The following is a 26,540-nucleotide window of genomic DNA, read 5'->3' as shown; positions in this document are numbered from 1 at the left end:
ATTTTCTATCCCGTGGGTAGGGCCGTGGCTCCCGGCGGTCCCGGCTGCCAAGATGCGCGTCCCCACCCGGGGAAAGGCCATTTCGCCGCCTATGGCCGGAGCGGCCTCGCTGCCTTCGGACGAGGAACCCCTCGCTTCCTTCACAAGGAAACCGAGGCTGAGCTTCCCCCTCACGCCCCCAAAGCCAGAGGGAACGGAAGGGTCCGGATATCGCCGGGCTCCGCTCCCAGGCGCTGCCCCGCGTTAGGCCGCGTCTCCAGGGCCGGGCGCGTTGCTATGGCGCGGCCCCGCCCCGCCCCTCGCCGCTGCATCCCAACATGGCGGCGGGCGGCGGGCGGCCGGTGCTGCTGCTGCTGCTGCCGGTGCTGCTGGCCCTGCTGCTGCTGTTGCTGCTGCTGCTACCGGCGGCAGCGCGGCTGTACCGGCCGGGCGAGGACCCGCTGACCGTGCTGTCGGCCGGTTCGGTGAGGCAGGCTCTGCTCAACTCCTCGGCCGCCTGGGTAGTGCAGTTCTACAGCTCGTCCTGCGGCCACTGCATCGCCTTCGCCCCCACCTGGCGGGCCCTGGCGGGGGACGTCAAAGGTGAGGCGAGGCGCCAACGCCGCCCCCTCCGCCGCGGGTTCTTCCCGGGATCCCGCGCCCGGTTCTCCGCAGCTCCGCCCGGCCCCGGGGCCGCACCGCGGCCTCCCTCGGGTCGCGGCCCTCACTCGGTGCCCGGGACTCGGGGCGCCCGTGTGGGCCTCGGCGGGGCCTCGCCGTGCCCGGGCACACGTGGTCACCCGGAGGGCCTCGGTGGTCACCCGGGGGGCCTCGGTATGAGGGGTGTGGGGGGTGGCAGCCGGGCCCCCGGGCTCCCGCGGTGCCTTGCCACGCGTGGCCGTGCTGGGGATGCGGCTGCGGGCCCCGCGGGTGGGGGTCACCCTTCTGAACCCTCCCGTGGTGGCTCTTGCCGGCCGGAGCGGCACACGGGACAAAGCGAGGCTGTCAGGCAGTAGCGAGGCTCCCCGTGGAAGGTTGTGTGGGAAACCCGGGGATAAAACACCCTCAGACGAACACCCGGAGCGATCCCGCTGCGGGTTCCCAGCTCAGGGGCTCTATGAGCGGGTGGGCTGAGGCACAGGAGGTGTTTGGAGTCAGCGCTTTGGGGCAAGATCTTTATTTCGGAATGTTTTGTAAAGAGATTAGCCCGTTATAAAGGCGAAACAGAAAATAAATATTGTGGTCCTGAAGGGGCTGGCCTTGTGCTTGGGTTGTATTTTGCAAATTCAGTAGAGCGTGAATGGGCCAGGAGGGAGGGAAGGACAGTAATACAATAGTCAAGCTTAAATGAGACTCAAATTTTCAGATTTATCAAATAGAGATTTAAAAAAAAAGGGTGTTCTCCACGGTTTACACTGCAGCAGCCCTGCATCACTGTGTTCCGGGCTGCTCAGGTTTTTTTGGCTGGTGCTGAAGGGTTTATTTAACTCATAGATGTAAGGTAAGGAAACAAAGTGATCCCCTGGGTATCAGTTCAGTTCAGTAGCTCTGGTGGGGAGGGCTCCTGAGATCAAGTTTGTAGGAAATGTTATTTTTAATATAGTGGTGCTGAAAGCTTTTAAACTACTCTTAATTTAGCGTTTGACCCAAGAGATGTTTCCAGGATGTAGGCAGAGATTCTAATGCATTTATACAGTTCCAGTTTTTGAGAGGGAGGCAAGAGCTCTGGCTTTTCTCTGGCAGTCTTGTTTGGGAAAAGTGTTAACAAGTAATATGAAGAGAAGGAGCAGTGTTGGGCATGTGGGCTTTCAGATAAGGGGAAATAGAGGCCTAACTAAAAATAGGTCCTGATGGACACATCACATGCTGAGGGTTGCTGACCAAGGAACTGAAACTCAAAAACCAAGAAACACGGAGCAGTAATAGGTTAAGAGCATTTCAGATGCTCCTTTCTTGAATGGGGCTTTTGTTTATAAAAGCAGTAAGGTCTTTTTTGGATTGATTTGCATAAGTTTGTATAACACTTCCCTCTCATTTGGTATGTTTGTGGTCAGAATAGTATTAGACTTTCTTCCTTGAAGAAAATGAAGAATGAAGAGGTGTTATAAGGCTGCAGTGAAGATTATGAAGAGCCTGAACTGCCCAGAACTTTTATCAAAATAAGACAGGGACACAGGTATACATTGCCCCAGCAGCATCATACCTTTGTAGGCAATATGTTTTGTAACTTGCAATGACTTCCTCAAATGCACATTTTCTTTCTCAGCTGCAGTCAATGATAACCTCAAATGATGTTGTGCACTTTTATTACCATAGCCAGTTAAAAGCCTATCTTCTTTTTAATCCATTGAGTTTTTATGAAGACTTTAATTTTAGAAGTGGATTTTTATGTTTGTGGACATTGGCACTGCCAGCAAATGCAATTGGCTTCTGGTGTTATTTGACAGCAAAATGTTTCCATTTTAAAGTTGTAATGAATGGGTTTTAGTCAAAGACTGAGAACAGTCATACTTTTCATTAGTAGCCTCATCCAAAAAGAACCAAATAATGTTTCTCCCTCTTGTGTCTCAACGTTTATTTTTAAAAAATATTTACTCATCTGCTAGGATATTACAGCTGTCTCCAAGGATGCAGGCTCATCTACATTAGAGAACTCCTAGGTCACTGTGGTTATATTTGCTAATTTGGTACAGTCCAGTTAAATTGATGCAACTGCTTTGTCCATAAGAGGCCTGTGCTAGGATAAGTAATTTTTATTTAATTTTTCATTTGTGAAATCTTGGCAATACTGTCATTGCAACCTCCCTAGTAGAAGATAATCCTCCTGAAAGATGAGTGGTGCTTGCTTTTGTGTGATTTACATTTTGAGTTTGATAGTCCCTCTCCTCCAAGAACAGGCTTTAAGCTTAGAGCCACTGCTGCTGCATCCCTAATCACACATTTAGTTTTATTACAGCAGTGTCCAAAGTGGCCATTACACTTAATTGTGCTTTTCCTGTCTTAAAAGATGATTGAATCTATCCACCAAAATGCCTGTGGGCTGGAATTATGTGTAGTAATTTTCAGTGTAGAGATAACAAACCCTTGGAAATCCCATACACAACAACAATTTAATTATCCTCAGGAGTAATCCTCTCTTCTGGATTTTTAAGAACTGTTCCAAATCTAGCAGTTGTTATTCCAAATCTAGGAATAATGTTTTCCTTCTAGAAACTGCTCTTTTAACATGTGGGGAAGTGCAGGAACCTTGCTGCTTTTCAGGAGTAAATAAAATATGTGAAACTCAAACAGCACGCAGGGAGAGGCTCCTTGTGGTGCATCTCTTATCTCCCTGACCAAAACTTCACCATGGAAAATGAGATGTGGGATTACATGTACCTGCTGGAGGCAGTAACACAGCATTTAAGCAAAGAAAGTCTCTTCACACTGGTGAACACCTGGTGTGTTGGTGTTGTGGAACATTTCCTGAGTGGGAGGGAGGTTTGACCAACTTCCTGGATTTACAGTTTATCCAATGCCTTCATGTCATGATTTGGAACTTCTTTAGCATAAACAGAAATATTGTTGCTTAATGTGATGTCACTCATCTACCCCTTTTGTGTAGCTTGAGGATTTAAAAAATGCTAATGCTAATTTAAAATTTATCAGCATTTAAAAAAAAAACAACCCAGTTTGAGCTACAGTGTCACTGTCAACTTCCAGAGTCTCTTGGCTGTGCACTCCAGAATTTTTTGCATCCTTTAGAAAGGAAAAGCTCCTTTTTAAGCAGAAGCAAATGCTGAGCAGCACACAGCCCAGCTGGTGCTCTTTAACCCAAGTATTTAGCCAGGGATGGGGTTGTATTGTTGGGGGGAGGTTATTTGCATTAGGTTCATACTGCTTCTATTCATTGTGTGGAGGAGGATCAAGACAGGTGGAAAAAGGAGGAGGAGTGGTGAAAGTTGAATGAGAGAGATACCCAGAAGCCAAACTTTTTCTTTTTTTTTTCTTTTTTCTCTCTCTCTTTTTTTTTTTTTTTTTTTTTTTTTTTTTTTTTTTCCTGCATTTATTTGATGAAATAGACTGTTGTGTCTTTTGTGCTCCTGTGAATACTTGCCCATCTGCTCCAGCATGCTTGTAGTTACTCCTGGTGCCTGTTCAGCTGTTGGCATGTTCCAGCACAACTGAAATTCTCCATCAGCTGCCCCATCCTCCTCCAGAGACAAATAAAGGTCAAGCTAAATTTCAAAAGCAGCTAAGCATGCAACTGTCAATCAGATCTTGAACTTGATGAAACTTTGGTGCTCTTTGCTGTAAAAGCAAGTTTAATTTTAGTGCTTTTTACATTTTATTGATACTTGGGAATTGTGGTGTACCTTCCAATTCTGCCCACAGCTGGGTTGATTTAGCTGAGCTTTAAAAAGTAACTGGCTGAGGAGTCTCTTGGAGCAGTTCTTCCTTAAAGTGATTGCTGCAGCCAAGCATGGATCAAAAAAGATAAGTTCCTAGCAAAATGAGGAGAAGCCTATAAATGAGTTGAAAGCTTTTATCAAAGTTATATAAGCATATTTATAGAAATACTTGAACTCTTGTGGTTATTGCTATGAAACATTTATAAAGGAAACACAGTGATGTTGAAACTCAGCTGTTTACCTCTCTGGGTAAAACTCAGATATTTTTTTTACATGTATCCAATGTATTTCTGAGCATTACTGTAAGAAAAAGGAAGCTTTCAGGAGGCAATGTGTGAGCCCTGGGTTGGCTGCAGCTCTGGAGAACTCTGAGAAGATTGGAAGTTTGGTAAAGATGAGTCCTTGTTAAAAGAGCTCTGATACAAGATGCATCCCATTTATGGCTTGGTAATTGGCAGCCATGGGGATGAGTAACTGTTGCATTCATTTTATTCAGTTTCCTAGGTTTTGCATGCTTTATTTTATGAGCTTAGCTACTGGGAAAAGCTGGGGAGTACACTCTGGTATCTTGCAAGTGTTGGGTTGGCCCCCAGTTCATCCTTCTGGATGAAATAAATGTGTTGTGGTTCTCCACTGTGTATACATTACATTGTGTGCTGGGATTCTTCTTCAGGTGTACTGGAAGCACTGGTGCAGCTAAGGGAAACAGGGAGGTTTTAATTATTTTATAAAGCAGGAGATGGTGTTACTCTGGAGGAGAGAAACAAACAGCAAATGAGAATCAACTGAGGACCTGATTTTTATGCCCCTGGGATCTCTGGGAGTTGTGCTGTTGTTTGGTGTGGGAAGCAGGGTAATCCATCAGCTGGGATCTGGGATCACTTCTGCTGCAAAGTTGAAAGATATCTTTGTTTTCAGACTGGGAATCTGCAATTAGAGTGGGTGTGCTGGATTGTGGAGATGAAGAGAACTACGAGACGTGCAAAGAATATGGTATTCACTATTACCCAACTTTCAGGGTAAGTGGCATCAGCTGCTGCCTCAGGTGCTTTATAGTAGCTAGAACCATAACTTTTTGTGCAGACTGTTACATCTGGCTGATTATTCTTTAGCTGGAACTTTGCTTTTGGTGAGGAAGGTGCAGAGCTGATAGAAGATCAGTACAAGTTCTTGCTGAGCACAATAGCTGCTGCAGTTGTTCATAGCAGGACTTCAGTCCTCAGTTCTGCATCTGAAAAAATTCTTATTGAAAGAAGGTACCATTCTAAAAAGTGCTATGTTGTTACATGTGTCTAACACCTAGTTGGGGTGTGTTTGTTAGATAATAACATTTTGTATAAATATTTGTCAAATCAACTGTTTGTGATTATTAGTAGTGGTGTATGAAAGTAAGAAAATAGTGGTATGTGAAAATAAAGGCAATACACTGAATCCTTTATCAAGTGATTTCATGGCCAGGGCTCCAATGAAAAAATGAACTCTTGATTGATCCTTCATTACTTTTCTAATTAATTTAGTAATTTGCTTAACTGGCTTTTAAAATGGATCTTTTGTTTGCCAGAAGTGTATCTACCATTGTTCATCTCCAGGCCTCAGTGAAATTTTTAACTTCTCTGTCTTTGTCAGTCTGGATGATCATATTGTTACCAGGAAGCATAAGCAGAATCTGATGGATGGAGAGGGCTGAATAAGCTGTGTTTGCTACAGTAGGAGAGGGAACATAAGACATGCTGTAGAATTTCTGATGTTCTGCCCCCACAGAAAGAACTTTTTTTTTTCTTTAAATCTTTGGGTTGTAAACTCGTATGCACTCTTTATTAGGCACTGAGGTTTTTTTTTTTCTGGTTTAGTTTTTATAGCAGAAGGCAGTCAAGCTCTATTATATATCCTTGTTTAACCACTGGAGGGAGTTGAGAAAATGTGAATAGTGTTCTAAGTATACACAGAGTTGGTGGGACTGGTTTAGTATTCAGTTAATTCCTGTTTGTTAATGCTTTCAGTAATACAATATGCAACATGATCATGCAATAAACAGTATTGAATTATATGTTGTGGTATTTTTCCTCTAAAAGTTGGCTTTATTGTGTATCAGAGTTTGGCCTGGTTCCTATGAGCTACCCTTTTATAGTTGAGAAGCTGGTCCTTATAAATCATATAAATAAATAGCCTAAGAGGGAAAACTGTCTTCTGAAAAGATAGATCAAAATGTTTTGTAATTAGAGCTGTAAAAAGTAAAAAATCTTGAAAGCCATTTTTTTTGTCTAAATTGAGAATGTCATCTTACACAGCAAGTTATTTTCAAAGCAATAATAGATTTTTTTTTTTTCCTCACATAGTACTTCAAAGCATTTACAAAGCAGTTTACTACTGGAGAAAATTACAAAGGTAAGAATGTCCCACTGTAAGAAATTCCCAAAGCAGTTTTCCTGTCTGACAGAACTGTGTCAGATGAACAAAATGAGCAAAATCCCTTTGCCTCTCAATTAGTTTATACAAGTACAGATGGGGTGGACACTAAATAGCTCTGTAAGGTGGGATATTACAAGTACCATATGAAAATGGCAGAATTTTAGACAGGAATAACATTTGTTCAAGAACGAAGGGCTCACATTCCTTTTTTTTTTTTTTTTTTTTTTTTTAGTGTAGTTCTTAATTTTCATAAAAGGTTGGATAATGTTAAATTCCTTTTTCCCACCACAAACTTCATAAGCACGAGATCCAATTTGCTCAGTCCTGCCTGGTGCTTTTTGATCTGTCAGCCACTTTCCAGGCAGTCTGAATCTCATTGGGAGATCCCCTATTCAGATGTTGGCTAACTGAAAACAGGCTTATCCTGTGTGTCTGACAGGATCACAGCTTGAGGTGGTTTGTCTGGGGACAAAAGTGATGTTGTCTTTTTCAATGGATTAACATTTAAGAGGCCAGAGGTCAGAAGAAAGACCACCTGCACCATTAACCCTTCAGGGAGAAGTGGGCTGTAGTGTCACCTGTTAATTTTTGGCATGTGTGAGACTTTCTGCTTTTTAAATTATTTCTTTTGAAGCAAAAAAGCAGCCTCAGACTTCATGTATTTCCTCACATCTGCTTTATAATCTCACCTGGCTCCTTGGTTAGGGGTGGTACCCCCTGCAGTTTGTAATGCCTGAGGAATAGCCTTCCTGCAAATTATTGTGAAAATGAACATAGAGTGCAGCACTGTTTGAAGGAGAAATCATCAAGGCAGGCAGATAGTTCAATTTGGAAGAGTCCTGAAGTTTTATTAATTTGGGGGTGGGATGATAGCTTTTAAATATGATCACATCTCAACATTAAAATGAAATCCTACAACTAAATCCTTAGCCCTTGTTCTTCAGCCAAGTAGTCATCTATTTTTCAAGTCCAAAACAAAAACCTGATGCAGAAGAGCACGAAAACCTGCACGTGAGTCATTTTTTTCCCAGTTTTCTGAAGCACTGCATACAGCTTTTTGTAACCTGTACTCAGCAGGAGCAGACAGAGAGCTGCAGACAGTTCGTCAGATGATGGTTGACTTCTTACAGAACCACTCCCAAGAGGTGAGGCCGCCTGCTTGCCCACCATTGGATCCTGTTTTGTAAGTTGTTTGCTTAAAGTACAGCTGTTAATGAAATAAAGTGTTGAAGGTCTTATTAAAGATGAAGTAAGCTTTTTCCATCTTATCACTCCTGCTAGAAGATTGTCAAAGGAGTTTCCATCAGTAGGAGTGGGTGTGTTGCATCCTACCTGTCCTAAATAGCTTCTCTTTTCTTCAAAGGCTCCCTGATGTTGCTTCTCTTTTTGACAAGAAAAGCCATCACTACACTGCCATTGTGTTTGAAAATAATAATTCCTATGTTGGACGAGAGGTAATGTGTGACTTGGGAATGATATGAATATGAATGCATGTTACAGTACAGCTGAATTTTGTTATGTAGCCAAATTTTGATTATAGGACTGAATTAAAGGGTTGTAAACAGGAGGTCTGCACGTTTGGGACAGCACAGACTCAAAGGATTACATAGGGCCCTTGTATCTAGACACAAGAGGAACTTGCTTACAGATGAATTCTTTCATCCATGTTTTCATGGCAGATTTATTTGTCAATTTCATTGTTAGCACCATTCTTTTTTCTTTCAAAATTTGGAAGATTGTGCTGAAAATGTTACCAAATTACATTATTGTTGTGTTACTCCTAGAGAGCTGTTCATAGTATTCATTTTTCTGGGCAGCTTTGTGATTTCTGTCATTTATACTCTAAATTCCCTGGTTCTTTCTTCACATTTAGGCTTTAGGAAATTACATTCTAAATTAAGATGACAGCATAAAATTATTTTCAGAGCTCTGAGGCACTGAGGAAGTGGAAGTCTTTGATTTTTTTGCTTCTCCTACTCCCTCAATAAAATATTTGATTTGGCATCATTTCACCACCTAATGAGCCTGCTGTTAGCTTAGACAACTGTTACTTTTCTTTTCCTGCCAAGATCTAGGATAAGTAAAGAAAATAAATTGCATAATTATCTGGGCATGATCTGTGTAGAAATAACAGTTGTCTGTGAAATGGTTCTAATTAGATGTGATGCTGAGGTGGCCCAGTTGCATAAGTAGAGGAGAGTGGGCTGCCAAAAGCAAGAATTCCTTGGAGAAGTGGGCTTATTCCAGACATTGGATTTCTGGAAGCTGCTGTGTTGATACAAGTGGGCATCACTGAAGAAAAGAAATGTCATGATTACGAAGTTCTTCAGCTTTTTATCACACTTTAATTTTATTACCTGCTGTTATAGGGAAAGACTGAATGTCATTTGGTTAACAGAAAGTGGAAACTGCTTTCAGAAGCAAAAATATTTGCTAATAAACTTAATTGGATTTGAAGTCAGGGACTTTGAAATCAGAATACCAGAAAGTGGTGGGCCAGTGTTTCTGCACTACCTGAAAATTTGTCTTTAGACTCTTAAATACAACAAAACATAAACCTGTTGGTTCCTGTGGAATGTCCTCTGGACTGTTTTGTGGTCTATGAGGACATTTTCTTTTTCCTTCTAGTATTTTCTTTAGATATTGGGCTACAAAGAGAAAAGATCAGGGTAGACCAAGAAAAAAAAATGGAAGATAGGGATAATGAATTCCAGAGAAGTGTAAATCTTTGTTAAATTAAATATTTGCTATTTTAAATTATAATTGTCTAGAGAAAATGGTCATAGATATCTTCTTTGATGAACAGCTAAATGATAACCTTAAAAGATAATGCATTTCACCAATTTATGTGTTGTCCTCCAAGATTGGATATTCTTTGAATAATCTATAATTCATGGGATCTTTTTGTTACCCAGGTTATCTTAGACTTGATCCAGTATGAAAACATCATTGTAAAGAGAGCATTGGATTTTGATAAGCCCTTTCTTGAGAAACTTGGTATTACTTCAGTCCCTTCCTGCTATCTGGTGCATCCAAATGGGTCCCATGGGTTAATTAACATGTAAGTAGCTACCTGTCAATCCAAAAAGTTGTTATTACTATTCCTACATTTCACTGGTATCATTTCACTTTGTGTCAAAACATAACATGTTGAGCTAGGACTGAAAAATATAAAGCAAAGTGAATATATTTGTTTTATAAATATACTAATTTGCTTTGGGTATTCACTTAGTCTGAGACAAAAAGTAATCTTTATTTTATCCCTTTATGTGCAGTTTGAAGCCTCTACGGTCTGTCTTTTCTTCATATTTAAAGTCACTGCCAGGTGTAAGGAAAAAGCTGCTTTTGCCACTTCAGCTCCCTGCTCAAGAAAACAAGGAGAGTACAGAAATCAAGGTGTGGAAAGAGTTTGATAAGTAAGTGATAGCCTTGATTTTCAGATCAATGCTTGGTTATTAGAATTCGCTTGCAGCTTTTGCTTTCCACGTAGGAAACTCTGCTGTAATTTATTATAAAATCCCAGTGCAGTTAAAAATCTTCCTTCATTCCATCCCAGGTGGTGCAGCTTGAGTTGGATAGGTTGGTCACTACTCATTGTGCCTTCTGCTGCTGAGTAAAATTAAATGTTAAGCTCATGCTTAATACTGGAGAAATTATGGCATCAAAGCTGAGAGACAAACTTTCAGCTCTTGCTTCAGCTTCATCCATTTCTTAGTATATTCAGGTAACCCTTGTCAATTGGTTCAATTCCAGCATCAAGGTTGCAAGGTCTGTACAATTATGAGCAGCACTTCCCACAGTTCACAGGTAAAATCACTGTGAGCTTTGAGTATTTGGTTTTTAATTTAATTTAATTAACTCCAAAATCAGCAAAGACTTGTCACCTGTTACCTGCAGCATATAAATCACTGATTTGAGCTGCTGGAAAACTTCAATGTGTAATTGGTGTTCCTCAAAAATAAATAATAAAATAACAAGCTGTAACATTTCTCTAGAAAGAATTCTAAGCAGTGCCCAATAAAAAAGTGCTTGTCAAATGCAAGTACAATAGAAAATACTAAAGTCACTGTAAGAGGTATTTATCTTACCATATCTGGTAAGGTTTATTTTCACCCTCTTTTCTTCTTGTCTGTTTGAGAGAAGGATGCAAGGGCTTTGCAGAGAGATAATCCCTCAGCATCTTTAGATGGAAAAGATGTAGCACTGAGTGCTTTCATTTTGTACTTATTTGCTTTCATGGGCACTATTAGTGTCAGCTTCTTTCAGTGACTATTGCAAAATATTTTATGTGAAACATTCTATTATCAGGATAACTTTGTTAAATTGAGCTGCTTTCCAGCAAGGCAAAGTCTTGTTGATGTGAATCTCAAGTCCAGGTATCTCTCAAACAGGATTCTTTGGGGGAACCTCATGCATTCACATGGATATCTCTTTATTTAAGAAACTTGAAGCAGAATTTTGCTGTTCTTTTAAAATTGAAGTGAGTACATTATTAGCTAAGGAGATAAATTCAGAGTAAGTCTAGTCTGAATTGTTAATAACATAGATTATTCTGTGTTTTACTATTTCCTGCATGTTATTTAAGAGATGGGACCAGCTGGTTTCTTGAATGATTGTTGTTTTATTTCTATTTGTTTTTAGAAATAATAATGCTGCTGAACTCCTGCAAGAAGTGTGTACCTAGTAACTGTGAACTTCTCTTTGGTTACATTACTTGCTATCATACTGTCTGGATTTTGTACTCTGAAATACAGGTTCTTGTACTCAATGTATTTTTACTTTGGAAAGTGTTTTTTGTTGTTATGAAAATACTTGATTGTGAGAAGGAATTCTTAGAATATATTATTTGCTTTACTTGTCATAAGTTGCCTACTTGTGTCCTAAGAGCTGGTGTAATTAAACTTGAATGTTAAACTGATATGCAAAGAACCTATGGTAAAACTACTGCTTTTGGGAGAAGATTTCTAGATTCAGTCCTCTCCAACTTTGACCTTTTTTAGCCTGGTTTCCTTTCCTGCTCTGTGTGTCATCTACTTTTGCCCAAGAGAAGCCTCCTTTTTTCATAGTGTGTCATTTTTCTGTTTGTGGTCAGTCCTGAGGGGAAGCTGTGATTTTTTTTTTTTTTTTTTTTTTTTCACCAGCTGTTTCCTTACTGACAGTGGCAGGGCTATAATTTTGTTACAAGGAAAGCTGGCTGTGAGGCAGAAAATTTAGTCAAATATGAAAGAAATTCTTGTGTGTGGTTATGCCTCACTTGTCTGACTCCAAACAAAATGACACAGAATTACTCCTTTAGGAGAGCACAGGGAAACTCATTGAACTTGACACTCACCATGCTCAGCACCTCAAGTAACTGCTGTACCCTTCCCATCCTGGTGCAGGATCCATTGCAATCACTGTGGAGTGGCAAATGTTGAGGTTTTAATGACACCTTCTATATATCAATTTTACCTTCATGACTGGTGAGAAAATGAGCGAAAGAAACCTGACACTTTTCAAGGTTATAAATGTGTGTTTCAGGTCCAAGCTGTACATGGCTGACCTTGAATCAGGATTGCATTACCTGCTCAGGGTAGAGCTTGCTACACACAAGACACTGGAGGGAGCTGAGCTGAAGACCTTCAAGGATTTTGTTACTGTCTCTGCCAAGGTACACGATTCTACTCTTTGATTATTTGTAAGAATAAAGTGACTCTAACATAAAATTTATTATGTGACATAAGTCTCTCAAAATGTCTTGCAGAATGTTTAAATATATGCTTCCTCAGGAGCCTAAAAAAATAGTTTTGTGGGTGTCTGTAAATGTTATTTTTGACTTATTGTATGCTGTTCTGACACACAGGATTAAAATGCATTTTAATTTCATTTTATAGAGGGCTTGAAATTAAATAGCTTAAGTATTCTGCAGCATACTGCACAAACACTATAAATATAGCCCATTTGTCATATTTTCAGAATAAGTAGCTATTGTTACTGAGTGGGATTAAAAAAAAAAACTTTTGTTTTTAATTCTTGACTTGGATTTCATCAGTGCATACTTAACAAATGGTGTTCTATTTAGAGATACTACTAACTTCTGTTTAAATTCTTAATATAATCACGATATGGATTTAAATTAATTGAGTGTTTAAAAATAGAGGTATTATAGTTGAGTGTTTAAAAAATAAAAATTCTACCTATTATCTTTGAGTTAGACAACATATGTAACATAATGTGAAAAACTGGAATAATCTAACTTATTAAGGGTTGTTATTAAGGTTATTAAGGGTTGGACCTGATGATCTAAGGGTTGGACCCGATGATCTCTGAGGTCCCTTCCAACCCAGCCTATTCTATGATTCTATGATAACTTTATAATGTCATCCTAGTGACCTAACCAATATCTCTTTATATTTACTTACTGAGCAGCTCACACTTTGTTTGATTATAATGAATCAGTAGCTTTTTAAAGGAATAATGGGGAAAAATAAAATATTTCTAAATATCTGAATTCATCAAAAAATCAGTTTCTTGCTCCCCCCCCACCCGGCAGCCATCAGAGGTCAGAAATCTCTAGCTGGCCTCATTTCTTTAAGAAAGTGTAGTGGTAATCTTTCCATCACATTATCCCTGAACCATCCTCTGCTCTTCCTGATGGCTCCTGGCCAGCTGATGTCATTTGCTTCCCTGGCTATTAGTGCCTAAGTGGGCAATGCTCTCTTTTCCTTGCACGCTCAGCTCTGGGCTCTCCTTTGTTTGCCTTCTCTTGGCCTCTAACACTTCCCTCCTGCTCCTCATTCAGGATTCTCAGGCTCTTTCCATGACCAAACTTGAGACTTTCCTCGAGTCTATCAGCATTTGTAGTGTTGAGAAATCCCTAAGTCACAGAGGGCTCTGGATTCCCTGTTTGGGGAATTTTCATCCAGAGTGAGCGGTTTGTTTTGGTTTTTTTTTGACAATCAGTGCAGAAATCTAGAAATCTGTTGGGTTTTGAATCCTCAGTGAGCCTGATACCTGCCAGAGGTACTGTTGTCTTTTAGACAGTAATATATGATATTCTTGGGGCTCCTACAGGAGGAAATGTAGTAGGAGTTCAGAGCAATACTGATTAATTTTTTTCCTACAGACTATACAGGCCATTTTTGAACCCAGGAATGAAACCCAAATGTTTTTGCCCCCTCTAAATTAGATATTATTGATAGTTGGACAATGTTTACAGGAGGGTTAGTGTATGTATAGCATGTTCTGCAATAAATTGTTTTATGTATTTAATGTAGCACATAAAGGTGCTTTATTTCCCCATCTTTTGGAAAAACTGCTCCCTCTGGGAGGGTACTTAGGGAATGATATGCATACTCTACTTAATTCTGTAGTAATTACAATCATTTCTAGGGTAAAATAGGGTATTACCTCTGATTTACAGTTTCTCACACTAATCTGCTGGGCACTGATTTCTTTAAGTTGCCAGTTAAGGAAGTCACTATTTCCAAATCACTATGGGAATCACACAGGAAAAGGAAAATGCTCCTCTAGATAACCAACATTTACAGAAATTGGAAGAAGTATTCTATAAAAACTAATTTTTGTGATTGACTGGGAGAAGAATTACAGCTTCTCTGACTCACTTGGGTCTTGTGCTCCTTTCTGAGCTGAATTACCTGAAGGTGGAATTCTGTGTAGTCTGTCAAAAGTTCTTCTGAAGCATTTCTGTCTGCTGCTGAGTAGCTGCTTTTTCCTGGTTAACATTTTGTGCATGCAAGTTCTTAATTTTTTTAAGCCAAAGTTAATGTGAAATGGCCTTTTATTTAAAGCAGAACAAATAATAAAGTTGCTCATAACTAAAAATCTAAAGCATTTTAAAGATGGGAAAAACACATTTAGCTAAGGATGAGTGTCTTGCTGCTAATGAGGTTTGTGTTTTAAAATATGTTTTTTGGTTGTGGTTTTGTTTTTTTCTTTTTTTTCTTTCTTTTTTTTTTCTTCCTTTCTTTTTTCTTCCTTTCTTTTTTCTTCCTTTCTTTTTTCTTCCTTTCTTTTTTCTTCCTTTCTTTTTTCTTCCTTTCTTTTTTCTTCCTTTCTTTTTTCTTCCTTTCTTTTTTCTTCCTTTCTTTTTTCTTCCTTTCTTTTTTCCCCTTTCTTTTTTCCCCTTTCTTTTTTCCCCTTTCTTTTTTCCCCTTTCTTTTTTCCCCTTTCTTTTTTCCCCTTCTTCTTTTTTCCCCTTCTTCTTTTTTCCCCTTCTTCTTTTTTCCCCTTCTTCTTTTTTTCCCCTTCTTCTTTTTTTCCCCTTCTTCTTTTTTTCCCCTTCTTCTTTTTTTCCCCTTCTTCTTTTTTTCCCCTTCTTCTTTTTTTCCCCTTCTTCTTTTTTTCCCCTTCTTCTTTTTTTCCCCTTCTTCTTTTTTTCCCCTTCTTCTTTTTTTCCCCTTCTTCTTTTTTTTCCCCTTCTTCTTTTTTTTCCCCTTCTTTTTCCTTTTTTTTCCTCTTTTTTTTTTTTTCTTCTCTTTTTTCTTTTTCTTATTTTTTTTCCTCAGCTTTTTCCTGGCCGTCAGCCTGTGGTGAAGTTGCTGGAGACCTTACAAGAGTGGCTGGTGAGCCTTCCATTAGACAAAATCCCTTACGATGCTATCCTGGATCTGGTCAACAACAAAATGCGGGTAAGCTGGTGCTTGTTTCTAGCATAAAACACAGCATTAGTAAAGGATAAGAATCCCTATAAATCTAAGACACCACTTACTGATGGGCCCTCTGTTATAATGGAGTTATACGACGGTTAAAATGAAAGCAAAATGAAATCATTACCAGAAAAAAACCCACATGAAGAAATTGCAATGCACAACCCCACACGTTCCCTCATGACAGCTTCAAATGACACAAGTTTCCCAGAAGAAATTTTTGAGTTGCCTTTGCTTGCTCTGCCTGGGATCAGCAGGATTCTCCTGAAGGTCAGAGTTTAAACAATGGGAAATTTATCCTTTGAAATGGGCATTATTCCTGAAGAGTTTCCCAAAATACTCTTTAATTTCCTATTAAGACTTTGCTACTGTAATTCATGTAAATCTTGCCAAGTCACATGGAATTTTTAGTGTGTCCAGGGAACCCGTGGCTGTGTCAGTGTTTAAAGGAGTATTTTGCATGTGTTTTCTTCATGCTGTGCTTAAGAAAAACTTCAAATTAACTGAAATATTCTGTCAAACTCCTCAGACATTTGTGATCTGCATTTTAGTTGGGTTGACACCAGGGACAGCACATTGTGTATCATGCAACATGTTTGCCAGAGGGATGTGGTTTCTAATGGTGCTTCAGAGTTTCTCTGGCTTAAGGATTGTTGTAAGTTTACAATTTGTTTGCCTTAAGCATGAATTTGTTAGGTGCAGAAAATAATTTCCTCTTTATGATCTTTATCTTTGGATCACCTCAGTTTCAAGGTAGGATCAGCTGTGTCTGCTATTGTGTGCAATGGTGAATGTAGCTCCCAGAGCTGTGTGTGTTTTAAATTCTTTTGGGTTTTGTGTTTTTTGGGTTTTTTTTTCAGATTTCTGGGATATTTCTTGCTAAGAAGATCCAGTGGGTTGGGTGTCAGGGCAGCAGACCAGAGCTGAGAGGTTATACCTGTTCCCTTTGGAAGCTGTTTCATACCCTCACTGTTCAAGCTGCACTGAGACCAAAAGCTTTGATGAATACAGGTGAGCAGCAGTTATCTGAGACACCTGAAGGACAAGACAAATTCATGCAGCAGTAGGAAAAGTAATGCATTAGGGCAAATTTTTTTGAGTGTTAATACTCAACTAAGACATTGGGGGAGGTGACTTGGAGATTCAGCTTTCAGGTTGGTACCAGCAGAGGTCAGAGCATAGCTTTGCTGCAGCAGGGAGGCTCTGAAAGAAAGTCTGGCAGATTGTTGTTGCTTAGAAATGTGATAAATAAAATAGGTGGCCCTAAAGCTCTGAGCAATAAAGCAGAAAAAGGAGAGAATTTCACACAAAGAAATTCTTTGTGTGAATTCTCATCACCTGAGAAGGGGTGATGATTGTTCATGTTACCTGAGGTTATGCTGTTAATTTGATTTAGGAAGAATGAGCTTAAACCATACAGTTTAGTAGCTATAAAAGCTGTAAAACCATTAGCCAATCTTGTAATTTTATTTCTTAAAGACCCAGTGTTATGGATATTTTGCTGTTTTTTTTTTTTTTTCAACCAAATATACCTCACATCCATTAATCTGTGCAGTGACACACTGCCTTGCAAGCACTCTGTAAAACTGCATATTTTTAGACTTGCAGCACCTTGTGAAGCAGAATGTTAATATTCTGGTGATGGTTACTGTTTAAGGAACATGCTGGGTGTATAATCTATTTTCCTTTCACAATGGAACTAGAATTACTACTGCTGAAATACCAGCCTTCCTGTACTTCTGTTCTTGCCAGGACAGTGCTTTGTTTGGTTATAGTTTTATTTAGCTTTCATTTAAAACCTTTTAAATGTCTTTTCCAAGGAATATAAGAATGCTAGATGGACTGCTACTAGATCATAAAACTCAGGAATTTTTAAGTTGCTTTGATTTTTCAACTTACAGGTAGACACACTTGTTCAGCATTACTTGAAATCTCTCAGTTCTCAATATTGATCTGCTGTAGAACAGGGAATTTTTTTTTTTTTTAATAGCTAATCATCCTGTTGTTTTTTTTTGATTCTCCTTGTTTTGTTTGATATTTGGGACAGTAAGTTGAATCCCTTTAATGTAGTACTGCACCCTGCCTGGTGAATTGGAGGTTTTTTCCTACTGGATGATGCATGAGCTGCTCAGCAGGATCAGGAATAAGTTAAATTCTCCCCTTTTGTCTGAATTGCCAAAAGTGAAAGGTAAAAATGTTCCTAGTATTTAACTGTACAGAATTGCATCTTAAATTGCTCCTGTGTTTCAAGCCTGAGCTCTGGTCAGTCTGAAGTTAAAAATAAATTGTAGAACCTGAGAACTCTTTGGCACACTTAACCATCGATTTAAATCGGGCCAGATATGTGATGATCACTTCTTATGGTGAGAGAATTGGGTCAGTCTGAGACTGTGGGATTATGTCTTGGGAGGTTTTCCTCTCCTTATTGCTTGTTTAAATCCCATCTACTAAAAAGCATGATGTACTCCCTAATCCTGCCCACCACAGGTAGGGTTTTATGGTTCTTGTCCACTTTAAAGATTAGGGTTACCCTGAATTGCAGTAGTTTGGGAGAAAAGAGAAAAGGAGGATTACACGATGATACATGGCAGATGTTAATAGAAGATTCATCTCTGGGCTGGTAAAAGAAAAACAAACAAAATGAGCCATTTTGCAATTGTTTATTTTCTTTTTAAAGCAGCTGTATTTTTCTTGATAGTTTCCCCTGCTTGCAGTGTCTGGCAGTCAGTGTGAACTTGCTGTGTCTTTCCAGCTACAGTGTTTTTATTGGTTTGTACCTGATGTGTTTTTGTGTTGAATGGTGTAATTTGAACCTGCAGTGGGATCAGCATAAGGAATCCAGAGGAACTCTGAGCCCAACTGCTCCCATCCAAGGATGTGTGAAATCATTGCAGAGATCTAGACCTGAGCATGCTCAATTACATTGATTTTTAGGCAGTAGGACCTATAGGTGTGAACAAGACAGGCTTCTGGATTTCATTAAAAAATTATCTGGTTTCTTTGTAATCTGTTACTGAATTTTAAAGACCTCCCCACAAAATGAATGTTCAAGAGGGTCACATTACACAGAAGAGCAGTTTTATTTACATTTGTGTATGAATCCCTGCTCCTCCATAAAGAGGTTATTTGTAATAGTTATTTTTGTTGCCTGGTGGTGTTTTTTTTCTAAATATATATTTTTAGTGTGCTTGGTAAACCTGAAAATGTGCCTGAAATTTGTTTCAATTTTCCAAAATTATTTTTTGCCTTTCCTTTAGTACTGTAATTTAATCTGCTTTAATCTCATATCTTTTATTTATACACTCCTATTCAATCACAGATATTGAATGTCTGAGTAGAGATTGTTTGCTTTTTAGGATTTCTGTTTGGCTTTAAAGACCCCTTTTTTTTTTTTTTTTTTTTTTTTTCTGCCATGTTCAAGAATAAAATGTTGTTGCTCTAAATAAAGATATTTATGGCAGTCTTCATGCATTTCTTATAGAGAGGACAGATAAATTCTCTTGATAGTTTTTGGATAGGTTTTGCTGAGGATTTTTTTTTTTCAAAAAACAATGGGTGTACAGAGGGCATCTCTGCTACCAAACTGTTGGTTATGCACTACCAGAACAGGACAGGGAGCACAGCACTGTAACCCTTGCCTGCAAAACCTACAAAACCTGCATTGTAAATTACAATGAGAAGTGTTCAACTGTGGGAGTCAGTAATTTGATCAATCTGCATCATAAAATGTGTTTTGTTTGACACGTGTGTGTTTGTGGTAACATATAGTACATTTTTAAGTACATTTGGGCATAATTTACTAGGTCAATTAAGCATGAATCAGAAAATCTGTGAGACAGAGATGGAACCATTAGGATTTTAATGAATTCTCTCCTGTTTTCAAGCCACTTACAGATGTAGCACTACCTGCTGTAACAATAAAGACCAAGGCTAAAGTTCTCAGTCTGTAAAGACCTGAGCTAACATCTGAATAAAATAATGATTTTTATTTTTTTTAGCATTATCTTTAGTGTGAATGTTATAGAGAAATAATGTATTTGCATTTATTTTAGGCAGAAGTCCTGAGGTGCTCTTGAAAGTTCAAATATTGTTAAGTAGCTATTATGTGAATGCATTCTGTACCTGCCAAAAAGCCACAGCATTAATAATTGTAATGAGATTCTGGTGCTCTGTAATACCCCAGAGTTATGGAGCAGCAAACAGGTATCACAGGCACCTTGTAAGACACTTAGCAGAGAGGTTTTGACTCTTGGCTTTTCATTAGCAAGGTCACCAGAACTTAATACCTGAGCCTGAATATAGTGGGCAATGCATAACATAAATATTAATTTAGTTATTGAGCAAAAGACCAGTGGATTAAAAAAAAAAAAAATCTCTGTGCCTCCAGAAGAAGTAGGTGAAATACAGACAGTGTGGATTGGGGGACTTGGCATGATTTTAACAGTTTCAAAATGTACTCTCATAATGGACTTCTAAAAAAAAAAAAAACCAAACCAAAACGTTATGAAAATGCTCCATGTGAAGCTTTTAGTGCCTCTAATATCTTAGTGACTTACTGAAGTGTCACTGTGTGCTTTGAATATCTTGACATTCTGCAGGTGACTGGTTTCTCCCCTCTAAAGTGGAGCTGTGAATCTGCAGGGAACAAGAAGGCAGCAGCATTTCCTTTCCTTTCCCCACACTTCACTTTTATGTACATTGAAGTGCAAATGTTGAAGCTCTGCTTCTCCAGCTGGTGCCAAATGCATCTGCTCTGTCCTCCTAGGTCTTGAAGACAATCCCCAAATAGTACTTCAGGTCATGAGGAGATACATTCACCACTTTTTTGGATGCAAGGCTTGTGCTCAGCATTTTGAAGAAATGGCTAAGGAGTCCCTGGATTCAGTTCAGACCTTGGACAAAGCTGTTCTCTGGCTCTGGGAGAAGCACAACGTTGTGAACAGCAGGCTGGCAGGTATGGAATGACCTGGCTTGGGCAAACCCACCAGAGGAGCTGTGGCTGAAAGAGAAGGCTGTGACATTTCATAAAATGTGCTTTATATTTGAGCAGAGAGAGAGGCAAATCAGGCTCTGTAACAGGAGTTTTAAAACAGCACCACTGTTTGTTCCTTGAAATGCTTTTATTAAATACTGACTTCAAAAGACTTAATTCCACATTTAGTGTCCAAGAAGGGTACTTGTGAGTAGAGCAAGATGTAGAGCATCCCAATCAGCTTTAACTCTAAAAACCAGGGTGCTCACCTTTGTGTGAGTGAGCAGTGCACACCCCAGAACACAACTATCTCTTCTGAAATATAATGAAAAAACTTTGTCATTCTCCAAGCTGCTGTTTCTGCTGACATTCCACCTGTTGCTTGATGAGAGCATCTTTCTGGAGTACAAATCAAAGCCTTTTCAAAAGGAGCAATACAGTTCAGCCTAAATTTTTTTTTTTCTGTAACCCTTTAAATAGCTGTACAAGCCTGTCTTCATTTTGTTCCAGAGAGATGCTGTGTTGGAAATGATCAGAATTGAACAGGAGACCTTCTCAGTATAAAAGAGCCTAAACTATTAGCAGATCAGTGACTGAATTAAACAAAATTGCTCTATGAGGAAAATCTGTTCCCCCACTGGATTGCTCTGTTTTCTAAAAGTACCATTAAAACACTGGTTGTGTTTAATGCCTTCTGTTATGGGGATATCAAATAACTAAAGCACTAAGGAAAATTGGTTTCTCTTTGCACTTAATCCCTCTCTGCTGTTACAGATCTGTGTAATGGAGCATTAGTTACAATTTAAATATGCTATTTTGTGTTCATATTGTGCTTATGCTGAATTCCCAAGATGTGTGAAGTATTAAATACTACTGTGAGTGTAAACAGTTTGGTCTCCTTTCTCCAGGGAGAAAAAAGGTAAATTATGAGGTACTGAATCAAGACATCCCCTCATGTTTGTTACTGTTCAGGTTGAACACAGGGGCAGGAAGCTCTGGTGACTTGGAGTGGCAGTGGAGCAATGTACTTATTTAGGGCATTAAGTTATTGGAAACTGCATGGATATTGATTTAGATGATGCAAGGGCCAGCTAAAATACCCTTTTGGAAACATACTGGAATAAATAATAATGTTAAATTATGCTTTTTAAGTTTGCTAAAAATTCTCTTTGGGAAAGTGACTTATTTTAGGCCCTTAAAGCTGCATCTGTATTTCTGGTGATGCAGATACAGTTTGTGTAGCTTTCCATAAGAAATGGTGCTTGCCTGGTCAGTGAGAACCCCCTTGGCAAAGCCTTCAAGTGTGGGTCATGAGATTGTTGTGTACAGCTCTGCCCTATGAAGTCTTCCTGTTCCCTTAGAATGTTCAGAATTTATAGCATTTTTCTTTGGCAGGAAAACAAGCAAGTTTTCTGTTTGTAGTCCTACCTGAAGATGCTAAAAATAATTAAAATAAGAATCTATTTTTCAAAACTATTTAAGCATTAGTGTACGAATAACAATCAGCTAAATAATTCAACTTTTTTACCAATTAGAGATTTTTTTTCTAAAGATGATCTCCATCCCCAGTTAAAAATGTTATGTTTTAGGGCAAAGCTAACACTAGCTGCCATCTCCAGCTCTTGGCCACCAAGGGGGGAAGGGGGCCAGGGCTATGGGCAACCAAAATGTCAAAACTGGAGCAAGTTCAAGGTAGTGTTGTGTGTTGAGGTGCTAAAAAGCAAGCTAAAAAATACATCTTAAATATCATAGTGGCTTTTAAAGTGCTGCAGACAGTTTGCTGTGCTGTGAAGAAGCAAGCTTAGGGTGGAATGGGTCACGGGATAGAAACATGACAAGATCTGCAGCTTTTGGCCTTGAAACTGCTTGCCACAAACCATGCTCCAGGATTAAAGAGTAGTGAGTGCAAAAGAGCAGTTTGTTTGGACCTGGAGTTCAAGTTAACCCCTGAAAGGCCCAGGTGATGGTGTTTCCATGCCCTCTAAAAACAGCAGTTGCAGTACCTGTTGTATTAAATTTGGAACACTTGGAGCTTTCACTGAGAGAAAGGAAAATAACAATTTAGAGTTTGTATTTTGAAAGAGGAGGCAGTGCTTCAGGATGTGATTGGTGCATCCCTAAGGAAACTCCTGCATTTCTAAATTTATCCTTGATTATCTTCAGTTTAATACAAATTTTCTTCCTCTGTGCTTTTTTTGCCAGCTTCACCATGTGGACAGTGCTCTCTGTGGTTTCCAGTGAAGTGTCTGATGGTTCAGCTTTCCAAGTTCACTCACTCCTGATTTTTTTTTTCCTCTCTCCTCCTCTTTAGGTGATTTGACTGAAGATCCAAAATTTCCCAAAGTTCAGTGGCCAACTCCAGATATGTGTCCTGCATGTCATGAAGAAATTAAAGGATTGCACAGCTGGAATGAAGCTGAAGTTCTACGATTCTTGAAGGATCACTATAACAGTGAAAATATTCTGTATAAATACATTGAAAGCCAGACTGACTCCATTGAAACTGAGCAGGGGGATGCAAGGGAGGTGAAGGACAAAAGCCTACTGAAGAAACCTAGTGGAAATAGAGAAAATAAGATCCAGGATAAAGAAAACATTCTAGATTCTGACTCAAAGGTGTTAGATAAGCTCATAGCAAACCACGGACCTGTCAAGGATAGCAGTAAAGGTGCAGTTGGCTCAGCTACCCTTAAAGAGATGAAGCAGACTGTGTCTTTCTTAGGGATTGGATTCTCAAACCTAGACATGAGTCTGTGTGTCATACTGTATGTGGCATCCTCCTTGTTTTTAATGATCATGTACTTTTTTTTCCGGATGCGCTCGAAGCGGTGGAAAGTGAAGTCTCACCGTTCATCTGTCTAGGAGTTTGATCCAGAAACAAAGCTTTCCTTGTATGTGGCTGTTCAGTACCAGACACAGCTGTGATATTTATGATCAGGGATTTTATATACAGTATTCCTTGTTTAAAACCCCTTTCTTCCCAAGTCATTTCACAAGTGTTCTAGCTTCGTGTCCAGGGCTCGCTGTAAGGACCCAAACCTTTGACTGAGGCACACACTGAGTGCTGCCACAAAATGGCCACTGAAGTAAGCATTACATTTTCCAGGCAAGATTTTTCTCTGGCTTATCATCTATGTCCTTTACTCATTCTCAGAGTAAACATTACATTATGCAATCAACTGTGCCTGGTTTTCGAAGGGAATTGGATATTATTTTGTGTACTTCAAGTCAGGGTGTTGTTTTTTCTTTTAATTTTTCCAGAGCTCATTTTAGCTACCAGAGTACTAAACAGTTATGCTGTTACCTGGGGAGAAGCAAGAATTCTGATTTTTTTTTTTTTTTTTTTTTTTTTTTTTCAGAAAACACGAGTTCTAATCTGATGAAACCAATTCTAAATTTCTAAGCCTATACAACTTTCTCAAATATTATTTACACTACAGATTTAAAGTAGAAAGCACAGCACCTCCAAGGAAGTCTTCCATTCTCCTGTGCATTCCAGCCAAGGATGTGTATGTCTCTGCTAGGATGAGAACTTCTGGGGCAGCTTGTGTCTCAGTAAACTACCTAATTCTGATTGCTAATGCAGTCATCTACTTTAATGGAGTTGAGAGGTAAACAAGGGCAGGCTCAGACCCAGTGCTTCATTTGCTTCTCTGTTGGATGCATTGATGGAGTGTGAGATAACACACCTCACTCATATGAACCAGAAAAGTAGCTGAGTAATTATTGGAACTCAATTCTGATTAAGTCCAGCAAAGGGAGACTGTTTCTAATGAAGGACAGAGGTTTGCATCACCATGCCAGAACAAATGCATAGAACTGGGAATACTGAGTTCCCTGTGATGTTGGATAACTCCCTTACATGGAGTAACTTCTCCTCCTGTGAGGTGGGGTAAACACTTCACTTGGTATTTCCAGTCCTGAGCTCACAGAGAGTGTCACCTGCTGGGTGTAAAGTTGTCAGTATTTGGAAGAACAGCCCATTTCTCCTGCACTTCCTTCTGCTGGGGTGCTCCTCTCTTTGGGCCAAGAAAGGTTCAGCTAAAGGGTCAGGCTGAGCTGCTCTGTTCTGGGCTGGGGCAGCAGCTGGGGATGTGGTTGTTCCCTTTCCAGATCTGGCTAGCTGGGTCCTGCCTGACAGCAATTAGAAGAAACCATGAGAACTGTTACTGTACCTTCCAAAATTACTATTTGGAATAGGAGTTCCTTTCTGATCTTAGCTGTGGGGGATAATTCATGTTCTGGATAGTGAAGTTTATAATCCTATCCAATGTAATTGAGCATGTTCTAGTTATCCATTACCTAATCTTTAGTTAATCCTAATAGGTTTTGGCCTCAATGTTTTCTTGTGGCAGTGAGTTCTCCAGATTAATTATGTTATATAAAAAGGCTTTTCCTTTCAATTCTACATTTGCAACTTTTAATTTAATTGAATGTTTGCTGTCTCTTCTGTTATGTGAGAAGGAATAGTCCCTGGCCAATTAGTTGCATGTGTACTGTTAGTGTGTCTTCTTATACCCATCATAAGCCCTAGCATAAAAAGTTTTTAAATCCTAGCAACAAGAATGGTCTAAAAAGCACAAAAAACTGAACAGGGAGATTTTTTTCATAATCAAACCTTATTTGTTCACAAAACAGAATGTTTCTGACATGAGCTTCTGCAGCTTCCCATTAGAATACCAAACACAGGCTTCAAACATTTACTACCCCTTGTTCCTTTAGGCTGTCAAAATAACACACACATGGGACATTAACTCTGTGGTTACCATCAGTGTGTTGGAGGAAAAGCCCTCCCTTCAGATGATGCTGTTGGTCTGATGTGCAGAGAGGGGCTGTTATCTGCTGCTTTCTTGAGCCATTTTCCTTGTTTGTTTATTTTCTGTGCCCATGGCTTCTGCTCCATCGTGGGAAACTTGACTCCAGGCTCTGTGGAGCTGGGGATCAGCTCCTGCCACCCGTGGGCTCTGTCTGTGGGCAGCTGGTGAATTCATCATCTTCTGGTCTGACATGAGAATTTCTCTCCTTAATTTTGACATAAAGTCTTCACCACTCAGTCTCTGCTTTTTCAGGACCCTCCCTGTCCAAGAGCAGCAATTGGTGTTTTTAGATTCAGGGTTTTGATGGTTTTTTTTTTTTTGCTGGACATCATTGTTTTTAGTGTTGCTATGACCCTGCTGGAAACTTGACAAAAAGAACCAAAACCCAGACCTTCAGTGTTTTTGTTATCTTTGTTTTTTGTAAGAGTGTGAAGATCTGAAATGAGGATGTTGCTTATCTGTGTTGGTGCTCAGCTGTTGTCAGCTAAGTGGCCAAGGCTTTCACTTGAATTCCTGGTAGGGACCTCATCTGGAAAAGTTCTCTTGACTTTATACTCAGTCAAGTAAATCTTGGTTTGCTTGTTCTTATTTTCTAGCTTTATAATGGCAAATTATATCCTTTTATGTCCTCTAGCAGTAAAGATACATTGTGCCTGCTGGGGAATGTGTGATGCTGCTTTGCTGTGGTACACTACCAGTGAGTGAGTTACAAAAAATGTTTGCTCTTTAAAAGTCACCTCAAACCACAAATCACCTCATTCTTAGAGCTTTTATTTGCATATTGTGTTGAACCACAGGAGTTTCTGTGATGCCATGGTCATTTGTGGATCATACCAAACTGGTGGCAGCCATTTTCAAGAAGGATTTCTTGGCCACCTTTGCTCTTCAGTGTTTTTTAAGAGGAAATACTAAACCTGCATAGGAAATAAAAGGGGTACTGTGGCATGTGCCAGGAGCAGCTACAGGTGCTAAAGAAACCTAATGAGTTATTACTGAAAACTTTATTTTTCATTTCCAGCAGTGTGTCCATCCTGCTATTCCTGCTCAGAACTGGATGGGAAATAACATCAAAATAGAAGGTCCAGGGTGTGTTGTCTAGGTCTGTGCATTGCATATGAGTTGTGGGAAACAGTGAATGTAACAGTTGAGTAATTTAAATGTTTTATTTATTACAGTAGCGTGACATTTTCAAGTCTATTCTGTTTTGGTTTGTTTGGTTTTTAACTCAGTCTCATACCTCTCCAGGAAGGAAAAGTGACCCATTTTTGTACTAAATTGTAAACTAATGTGCTTGTTTAAAATAAATTGCAAACATTTGGGCAAA

The 26,540-nt window shown here is 39.4% G+C and overlaps 1 protein-coding gene across 2 annotated transcripts; it reads left to right on the top strand.

Moving 5' to 3' along the window:
• The first annotated feature begins 31 nt into the window (after positions 1-31).
• Positions 32-26,540, top strand: QSOX2 (quiescin sulfhydryl oxidase 2). 2 transcript variants are annotated; one of them, XM_071766577.1, is made up of 12 exons: positions 32-582; positions 5,289-5,389; positions 6,707-6,755; positions 7,857-7,962; positions 8,143-8,233; positions 9,695-9,840; positions 10,055-10,195; positions 12,300-12,429; positions 15,287-15,409; positions 16,288-16,438; positions 20,193-20,381; positions 22,711-26,540. In XM_071766577.1, exons 1-12 carry the CDS (start codon positions 318-320, stop codon positions 23,259-23,261), a joined length of 2,043 nt encoding a protein of 680 aa, XP_071622678.1. In that variant the 5' UTR covers positions 32-317; the 3' UTR covers positions 23,262-26,540. The 2 variants fall into 2 exon arrangements, with proteins under 2 accessions (XP_071622678.1, XP_071622676.1); XM_071766575.1 differs by having other exon boundaries at positions 242-582; positions 7,854-7,962.

This window comes from Heliangelus exortis, chromosome 22 (assembly GCF_036169615.1).
Source record: "Heliangelus exortis chromosome 22, bHelExo1.hap1, whole genome shotgun sequence".
In the NCBI taxonomy this organism is placed as follows: domain Eukaryota; kingdom Metazoa; phylum Chordata; class Aves; order Apodiformes; family Trochilidae; genus Heliangelus; species Heliangelus exortis.
Note: the sequence above shows the minus strand (reverse complement) of the source record. Positions and strands in the feature narration are given on the sequence as shown.